The sequence below is a fragment of the Nylanderia fulva genome, unplaced genomic scaffold (genome assembly GCF_048542155.1).
Source record: "Nylanderia fulva isolate GAGA-0341 unplaced genomic scaffold, ASM4854215v1 Scaffold364, whole genome shotgun sequence".
Taxonomy (NCBI): domain Eukaryota; kingdom Metazoa; phylum Arthropoda; class Insecta; order Hymenoptera; family Formicidae; genus Nylanderia; species Nylanderia fulva.
Window position 1 is genome coordinate 29103 of NW_028190438.1, and position 9501 is coordinate 38603.

Below are 9501 nucleotides of genomic sequence, written 5' to 3' on the forward strand. Positions count from 1 at the left end.
ACTAAGGAATTTGAATCCTATGGTTGGGATCTCAAAAATTCCCCTTGTTCCTTCTCTTAACATCCCCTGTAAAGAAATAGCTTTGGGTGGGTGGGGGGGGGGTTATAAACATTGAAAGAAATATTTATTCGTAAGTGTCTGAATAGCTCAGTTGGAAGAGCAGTCGCCCGGCAAGCGGAAGATCTCGGGTTCGATTCCCGATTCAGCCGACTTTCGGACCAATATTTTTCTCGCCTATTTCTTTACAGGGGATGTTAAGAGAAGGAACAAGGGGAATTTTTGAGATCCCAACCATAGGATTCAAATTCCTTAGTTTCCAAATTTTCTTTCTTTCTTAATTGTCGCAATAACATCGCGTTTGGCTCTATTGGTCGAGAGGAATGAAGTGGAGATTGTGGTTTTAAAATTAAAAGAGCTGACTTAAAAGTATTCTTATTATATATATATTAATTGAATATATATATGTGTGTATATATATATATATACATACTAATCCCAGAAAAAATCTTCGAATTAATTCTAAGCAAAAGCAAACCATTTCATTTGCATTGGAATTAATTCGAAGATTTTTCATTAATCTTATATCTTTTTTTCTTTTTTTAATTACAAAATAATAGATTATTATAGCAATTCTAATAGAATTTAAATAGGACTAATATAGTTTGGGCGCGTTCTTGTTCTTTAATTATGTTTCGGCACTATCGCGGATCGGGAGAGGATATTTTATCCGGAATATTAATTTGGGGTGCAAAGTATACTGTATTTCACTGCATTTATTCGTGTCACAAAAGACCTGATACAAACTTTTATTCTCCACCGAGAAACAAACGTGTTACGCGAATTCTATCTGCTCTCGAGGCCGCGCATTGTCTCGCTTCTCTCGATCATTCCTCGACCTTATTTTTATTTTTAGGTGATTAGACTCTATCTTTATTTTGAGGTATTCTCGCTTTTTATTATGTTTGGAAATCGAAATTTACCTTCGTTATGTTAGTCGCTCGTTTATTTATTTATTGTTTTGTGTCACCGGTCGCGATATCCTTAACACACGTCGCTTGTAATTTTTATTTTTATTTCGTATATATTTTATATGCTTGTGGCATTTATCGCCACAATAGAAACGAATAGAATTTAATAAAACATTTAAATTTATTATAAAATAATCATAAATATTCATTTGATTAATCGTAATTATGACATCTTTAATTTTTAATTAATATTAATTGTGCATAATTTTATATAAAGAAATTGCAATTTATAAGTTTAATAAAGAACTAAAATCTAAAAAAATAAAAAATAATTTACAAATACATTGCTTAAATATTATAAAAATATAAGTAATGTTATTAAATATTGTGTAACGACAATGGAGAGTACAAATTAATTTTTTTATTTACAAATGTATATATTACAAAGTACATATTGGCTATAAAATCGATCGAACTATAGAAAATGTTTGTTTTTAATTTCTTATACGTTCCATATAACTTTACATAAAATATTAGAATTTTACATAAATTATTAGAGTATAAAATATATAGTCAATATCCCAGATAGCAAAATGTTAGCCAATAATCATGACTTTACAGCAGATTCCTATCCTAAGATTAATTGCTGTGTCTGCAATTGATGACATTATGCTAGCATAAGTAGTAAGTAAAATCTGACAGCAGATTAGCAGCTAAAACCAAGAAAATTTGCACAATATAGTTAATGGCAAATTGGCGGTAGAAACCTAGTCTGTCAAACACAATCTGATAGCAGATTGGCGGCAGAAATTGAGCAGGAATAATTAATCTACAATTTCTTGTCATTTAAAAATATGATAAAATTGAATATTTTTCAATGAATATGTGCATAAGATGTAGTATCCATTAATTATAATTTATTTTATAAATATAAAATTTAATGTAATATAATTAAATAAAATAATATGACATATATTATATTGTAGCTATATCTCAAATAGCAATTGTATACTTTGTAATGTAAATTTGCAAATATTAATTTTTTGATTAGTCCATAAAAGAAATACACAAATAAATATTTTTCAAGCGTTTTATAACGAGAGACTACGTGAAAAAGAAACAAATTTGCCCATTTTTGTTGTATTAATCATGAAGATCATTTATACAATTATGAAACTTTTTGTGCATAAATTATCAGTGCAGTATACTCAATAGGCATATCATCTCCATTTTTCTTCTTCTCTATGTTATGTATCTTAAAATTATCTTGAATAATATCTGCGTATTCTTTAGCTCTTATTTTCGCAAATTTACGTGCTAATTCATTCTTGAATTCATCTCTTAGATTATTCGACATGTCGTCCAAAAAGTTAAAAGCACCTTGTGAAATGACCATGGCTATCGAATTGAATAAAATATATATGATTAATTTAGAATTGTAAATCAAATAAATGAGGAAAAATATAAAAACTATATTAATGACGTAGCCTAGAATTTAATTTTTGCTTGTATATATATCAAGGAAAAGACTTACATATAAACGTTTTTGCATTATCGTTGTAGTTCAATATCCGATGACTGCAATGATTAACTTGAAATCCAATATCTTCAAGCATTTCTATTAGCTCTTCACGAGGTTGGATTGAATGATAAAGTGGCCCAACATACTTTGCTTTGTTCTATATAAAAGATAATTGACAATATATACAGTTAAAAAATTAAATGTGCAATATATATATTATATATTACATATAAAATATTTGTTATACAAAAAAGATGTATCCAAAATTAACTCAGGCATCAAAATTAATTATCTTGACGTAATTTGAGATTAAAATGACAAATTTTGCTACCTATAGAAATGTCGAATAATACAAGTACACATAAAACAAAATTGAATCTCATATCTTATGTTAGCCAAATTTATATAAGCATACATTCGGAGGATTTTAAAATAAAAATTTCACAGTTACACAAAAATTATTCTACAATATAATCTTATATTATATTTTAATTTGCAATAATATTCACCCCCATATACGATGCAAATCGCTCATCTTGCGCCACAGCTTTCATAACTTCAACAAAACTATGACGAACTATATATAATATCAGCATAGTTTTGTCAGGTCGAAGCATACAATATATATTTTTAAACGTCTGGCTGTTGAATAACGAAGATAAATGTTAATGATTGTAATTTTAAAAATATATAAATTTAATAGAATTATTTTTCAAAACACATAGTTATGCAAAAGTATATATTAGTAAAATCGTGTATTACAAAAATTCTATCTTACAAAAATAATATCCTAAAAAAATCATAAAAATGAAAAGGTCAGGCAATGTTCAAAAGAAGGTACTCAAAAATTTAAACGATCTAATAATAAATTATCACGAAAAGAAACTGATATGTTATTCAAGGTGCCAGTTCAAAGTGAACATACGTAAAGTGTATATTATCTAAATTTAGTAATAATATATTACCATGAAAAGTAACTGTGATATTTTATTCAAAGTGCAAGTTCACATTGAATATACATACATATAAGTAAAACTGATTACAATTTGATTCTAGAAAATAAGTGCGATATGTTATTCTTAGTGCACAAAATATAATAGTCGTTTATAGAGATTTGATTTGAAATTCATACTAGCCCGTACAATGAAAAATAATTGCTCGTAATTCCAGAGTACCAATTTGTTAATGACTCAGAAAAATAACATGGCGGCCTGCTCTCAAAAAACTATGATGTTTCTCGATGTCCATTTAGAAATAATGTCGAAGCTCTTACAGAATAATTACTACAACATTTGAAATACGAAAAGTATTACATTAGAAGAAGATTAGATTAGAATAAGGATTCAACGTATTTTTAAAAGCTCTACACACACAACGAAGTGAATATACAAAACTATATACAAATACCTTTTTCTTCTGTGTTTCTGAAGAAAATTGTAAGTCAAATGAAACCTTGCACTTTGAGAACCATGTCACTTACTTTTCAGAGTCAAATTGATAAATTTTTTATGTATATTTTAATGATATTTATATCTCACTTGTATCTTGAATAATTAATATGTAATTTTTTATTGTATATTACGACAAATAATCAGTAAACTTTTTAAGCGTATAGCTTTATTGTAGTTGACCTGAGAACTGTACATTTATAATGTGAAATATAGCGCTTATTAGCTTGTACTTTTTTTTATTAATCGTGATATTACTCGTCGGCACGGCGGTAATCCGATTGTTGATAATTTTTTTAGAAGCACCGTTTACAAAAGTATATAAATTGAGCTGTATTACTACGACGGATAAAGTTGATTCGATTACGGTTTGCTTTTTCAACACGGTGCCCTTACATTCGTTACAATTGCCGTTGATCGTTTCCCATTTAGAAAATTCTACATTAATCAAACTATGTAGAGTGACACCTTTTTTCCTTTTTAATGTCGAATGTATAGGTAATATTAACAAACTACTGCTTTCCAGCTTAGTCACATTGTAATTACATTTGACATCCGAGCAACATGTTACGTGCTTTAATTCGAGTTTTAATACATCATTGATGTCGGAATACGTCGACATTAGAGCCGTAAAAAATTCCGAAACATCTTGTTGTGTTCGTTGTTCGAAGCGTTTTCCGACAGATCTTCTAACCGCTTGAATGTTGCAATATTTACGTTCACCATACGCGCAGATAGCATCAATCAATGCATTCGATGCTTTATTTTTCAGTATTTGTTGCCTAATACGTACGCAATGAAACGCACATTGTAATATTACATTAGCGTAACACGAAACAGCATCGTTATTGCAAAGGCCATATATTTTCCACGTAACTATACTTTCTGGTTCCTCACAATCATAATTCTGCATATCATCAATGATATTAGGGATATCCCATCGACGATCGTACATTTTCACAACCTTTTTCTCGGACGGATTGATTTGTGGCAGTTCAGATTTGAATATAGATCTCAGTCGATTATATTCTACAATGGCTCTCGAGTTTGCTTTAACTGATGCTGGATTGAAATTTATCAAATGTAGGCCTTCCAATTTACTTACTCGTGACAAACCTACATAGGCTTGACCATCACTGAATACAGTCGTTCCTAAATCCATCATTGCATTGTTACATGTAATTCCTTCGATTATAAATAATTCGACATTCTTTAATTTGTCTCTCAAAGTTTTCAAGACCATGTCTGACAATTGCGTATATTTTGGTGTAGATTCATGACTAACCGGTAGTTGAAACATTCTATGGATTGTCAAGCCATCGATATTGAATGCTGCGATACCCGTAAGAGCAGATATGGCAGTCGTTTTTTCCAAATTTATTCTGATCCAATGTTTAATCGTTTCAATTAGAAAACTTTTCCCTGTACCACCCTCGCCACTTACGTACAGTCGCAGAATCTGATTCTTATCTTGTAAAACTTGGCATATTCCATCAAAGATTCTTTTCTGGTCTTTGTTTAATTGCGACATCATTTGCGATAAATCAATCGAGTCGTCAATCTTACCAAAATCTTCCAGATCTTTCATCGCGTCGTCAGCTTCTATCGGATTACAATCCAGTTCATCGTCATCGGATTTGTCTCTGTCTGCTGTTTTCAGATCATTTTCGCGCTTCTCGATTAATTCAGCAACGTTCTCAAAAGCTTTCTGTATTTCTTCGAGCCTTTCGTGATATTTCATTGCCTTCGTTAAAACAGACTCTGAATTATTAAAGGCATCCGTGTAAGTCTCGAATGTACCTTTGAGTTCACTCAAATCTCTCCATGGTTTGAACAGAAGCAGCGAGTAAAAGTATTTTTCGGGCTCAGTTTTTATATTAAATCGATAATGGTTAATTAAATAACTCTTTTTTCGTTTTTTTAAAAATAAACCCGATGCCAGTTTGTAACACTTGACTTCGTCATTATTTGACATCTGTTTCGTAATTTCCCAGAATCTGGCAAAATCGTACAAATTCAATGATTCTAATTCCTGGGGTCTATTTGGATAGTAATCATCGATGAGTGACGAACAGTAAATATTCGTAGAATTTTTATCAAGAGCTTAAATTTCATTAAATGTTTTAACTTTTCTATTTCTCACCTCATTAACATCGATCCATTTGACCATGGTATCATTTTCCGTACCGTACAAGGGATTCCCTAATAGTGTATCCGCAGCTTCTAAAGCACCGCATTCTCTGTTATTTAATGAACGCATTGCAAAATTCCACAGTTTCGATGCCAAGGACTTATTCGAATCTATCACTTCAAAGTCTGTATTGCATTTTTCCGACTTTGTCGTGTATTTTGTTAAATATGAGTTTAAAAACTCTGATTTTTCTCTAATAAATTGTATGTCCATATTTCCCTCCCAAGCTAATTTGATAGACGGATTATAATCATTTATAAACCTTTCCGACTCCTTGCGAGGAAGATCGTACAATCTGCTCTTACTGCGTAAATTTTTTCTACCGACTATCGAAGTGATAACGTCTCTTAAAACGAAATTCTCAGTAACTGGCCGAGGAAAATCGAACCGACACTTTCTGTATATATTAGTTTCCGTTTTTTTCGTACGCATGCAATACGAGTTATGTTTATGATTCTGATCACTTATTACCGTATCGTACAACGTTGGCGAAACATTTTCATCTGGAATTTCACACGTTACGTACTTTTGAATAAACGTAGCAACTTCTTCATCCGGCGATTTTCCTAATACTGGAGCATCTTTTATCCAAATTATACAATGCATGTGCTGGATACTTCTACGTTGATATTCCAGTCGCCAGAAGTAATGAATAACCTTTCCTATAGGATTATCGGACGAACAAATAAAATCAATCATGGCTTTGAATTTTATGCACATGAATCTAGAAGTACTTACAGGATCGTATGCGATTAGTTCGTTGATGCCTAACTTCTCTTTATCGGGATTCATATCTCGTAAATATTCACCCAAATCGGACCATTTCCATTCACTAGGACTCAAAGTCAAAAACCACGTCGCTGGACCGTAATGCAAAGTCATGCATTTTACATTATTGGACGGTTGTCGCCAAAATTGATCCGTATTTCTCAATTTTGCGAAAATACTCATTAAATTCGATTCTAATTCGTAACCTTTCAATTCGTTCAAGTATCTACCAGCAGTGTATCTCTCTCGTGGGTTAGTAACCATCATCGTATAATAGATACCACTTTTCAACTGTCGGTAGTTAGCATCATTGAGAAGGAAGAACAGATACTGCAGATTCAACCTGAATGTACTATGTTTCGACATCAATCGTGTTCTAATAAATAAATATTCCGGCAATGCAAAGTTTCTATCTTCTCGTTGTCCATTGACACCATCAGGATATAAATCAGGGAAACACATGACATCCAGATATTTATAACGATTATCCATTGGAAAATCTTCAATTTTCACCATTTGATAAAGCTTCAATGCAGATTCTTTTCGCGTGTATTGGATATATTGTATACTGATCGTTAATATCCGAATGTTCAGTGATTTGTGTGAGAAAAGCCGTACGTTTTAAAACGGTTTGATCATTATTATTTTTGTTTTGCTGTACATTGTACAAATTCAATGCTGGTAATTCCTCAACCACCTCATTTATTTCGTCATTGTCGCTTTCCTCATCGACAATCCTATATTCTGTTTCCTGCAACTTATCCTTTAATAGATCATCAGATGACGCTGGAAGACGAATTTTTGAGTAATGAGGATTATTTTCTTTCAACCATTGTAAAGCCTTATACATTTTATTAATATCTACCAAATTTTCCCAAACCACTTTAGATTTCTTGGGTATACCTCGAACGAGAATGTGCAACTCGTTATTCAAATTTATAGGATCTTCCGGAGGACATACCTTATCCAATGTTTCTTGTAAAGGCAGAGGCAAATGAAATGTTCTACCTTTTCTTAAACAGAGTTCGATTATATAAGTTTCTTGATTTAAAATGTGCTATATTTAAATCATTTAATTATTTTTTTCGTTCAAGTACAATTAACAGCAAAAACTGCATATACGTAGGTATGTATTTGACTCTACTGCCATTACTTGAAACAAATACATTATTCGATATTAACAAATTGGAACTCTGGAATTACGAGTAATTATTTTTCATTGTACAGACTAGGTTTAAATTTTTGAGGACCTTCTTTTGAACATGGCTTGACCTTTTAATTTTTATGATTTTTTGGAGATAGGGTGAGAGAGGACGAATAAGGGTAAGAGAAGACGAGATAGGCGAAAGAGGGTGAAAGAGAACGAAAGAGGGTGAGAGAGGACGAAAGAGGGTGAGGTAGGACGAAAGAGGGTGAAAGAGGACGAAAGAGGGTGAAAGAGGACGAAAGGGGTTGAGAAGGAATGAAAGAGGGTGAAAGAGGGTGAGAGAGAATGAAAGAGAGTGAAAGAGGACAAAAGAGGGTGAGAGAGGGCGAAAGAGGGTGAAAGAGGGTGAGAGAGGACGAAAGAGGGTGAGAGAGGACGAAAGAGGGTGAAAGAGGCGAAAAAGGGGTGGGAGTGGGGGTGAAGGTAGGGGTGGGGGTGGGGGCGAGATGTGGGAGGGAAAGGGGTGGGTGGAAGTTGAGGGAGGTGTGAGTGAAAGGTGAGAAGAGATTTATACGCGGACAGAGAAGAAGAAGAAGAAGAAGAAGAAGAAGAAGACGTTACTTCATTTTTCATGAAAAACGTCACTTTTTGACCGCTTGTTTCTCCAGAACGGCTTGACCGATTTTATTTTTTCTTGGCTCAAATTACTCGTGGCGATGCCGCCTTTCAGGTTATATTACGTACAATTCAAAATTTTTTATATTTTAGTAGTTCTACACCCCCAAAAAATGGACTTTGATGGTGCAGGATAAGGAGACTTGTAGTGTCTTTTAAGATCTTTTAGGGTTTGAACATGGCCGGAGACACTACCGCGTCTCCTGATAATATAATCAACATACAATAATATAATATATTATACAATCAATATAAAATAATATAATATACAATAAATATAACAAAAAAAATATTTGCAAGGGTATTTTGTAATGCTCCCATGGAAATGTTTCGGTGGTTTCAGATACGATATACCGCTTGTCATCGTGTGAACTTAGAGCAATTTTTGTCTCGCGAATGGTGTATACCTTATGCAGCTTGAATCTTATGCAAGACTGCTGACGCGTCATTTCAATCTCTTAATTCAAGCACCGCGTATAATCGTCAAACGTCATTGTCCTCGCGACAACGTTACTCTTGACACCTTTGACTTTTTTTGTACCTTTCTTACTATTCACTCGCAAAGCGTACATTTTTGCTCTAAGCCCTACAAATTCAGTCATTATCGAGCCGTTGTTTTCATCTTTCATTAAACCTGGTACTTTTTTATTCACTAGCGGTATACCGTACGCATTGTCCGCAACGTAATCGCTCGTATCAAATTTGCATACATCGCGCTTCATATTCTCATACACGTCTTCGCATTCAATGTGATATATAAGACTGTCTGTGTCGGTGTACAT

The 9501-nt window shown here is 32.7% G+C and overlaps 1 protein-coding gene across 1 annotated transcript; it reads right to left on the reverse strand.

The window, feature by feature from the left end:
* Window positions 1-2136: 2136 nt before the first annotated feature.
* LOC146722132 (uncharacterized) lies at window positions 2137-9501 on the reverse strand. The gene is made up of 5 exons (XM_085485393.1): window positions 9261-9501; window positions 9074-9176; window positions 3000-3132; window positions 2503-2647; window positions 2137-2366 (listed from the first exon to the last, which is right to left on the reverse strand). The coding sequence occupies exons 1-5, from the start codon at window positions 9499-9501 to the stop codon at window positions 2137-2139; spliced, it is 852 nt and encodes a 283-aa protein (XP_085341519.1).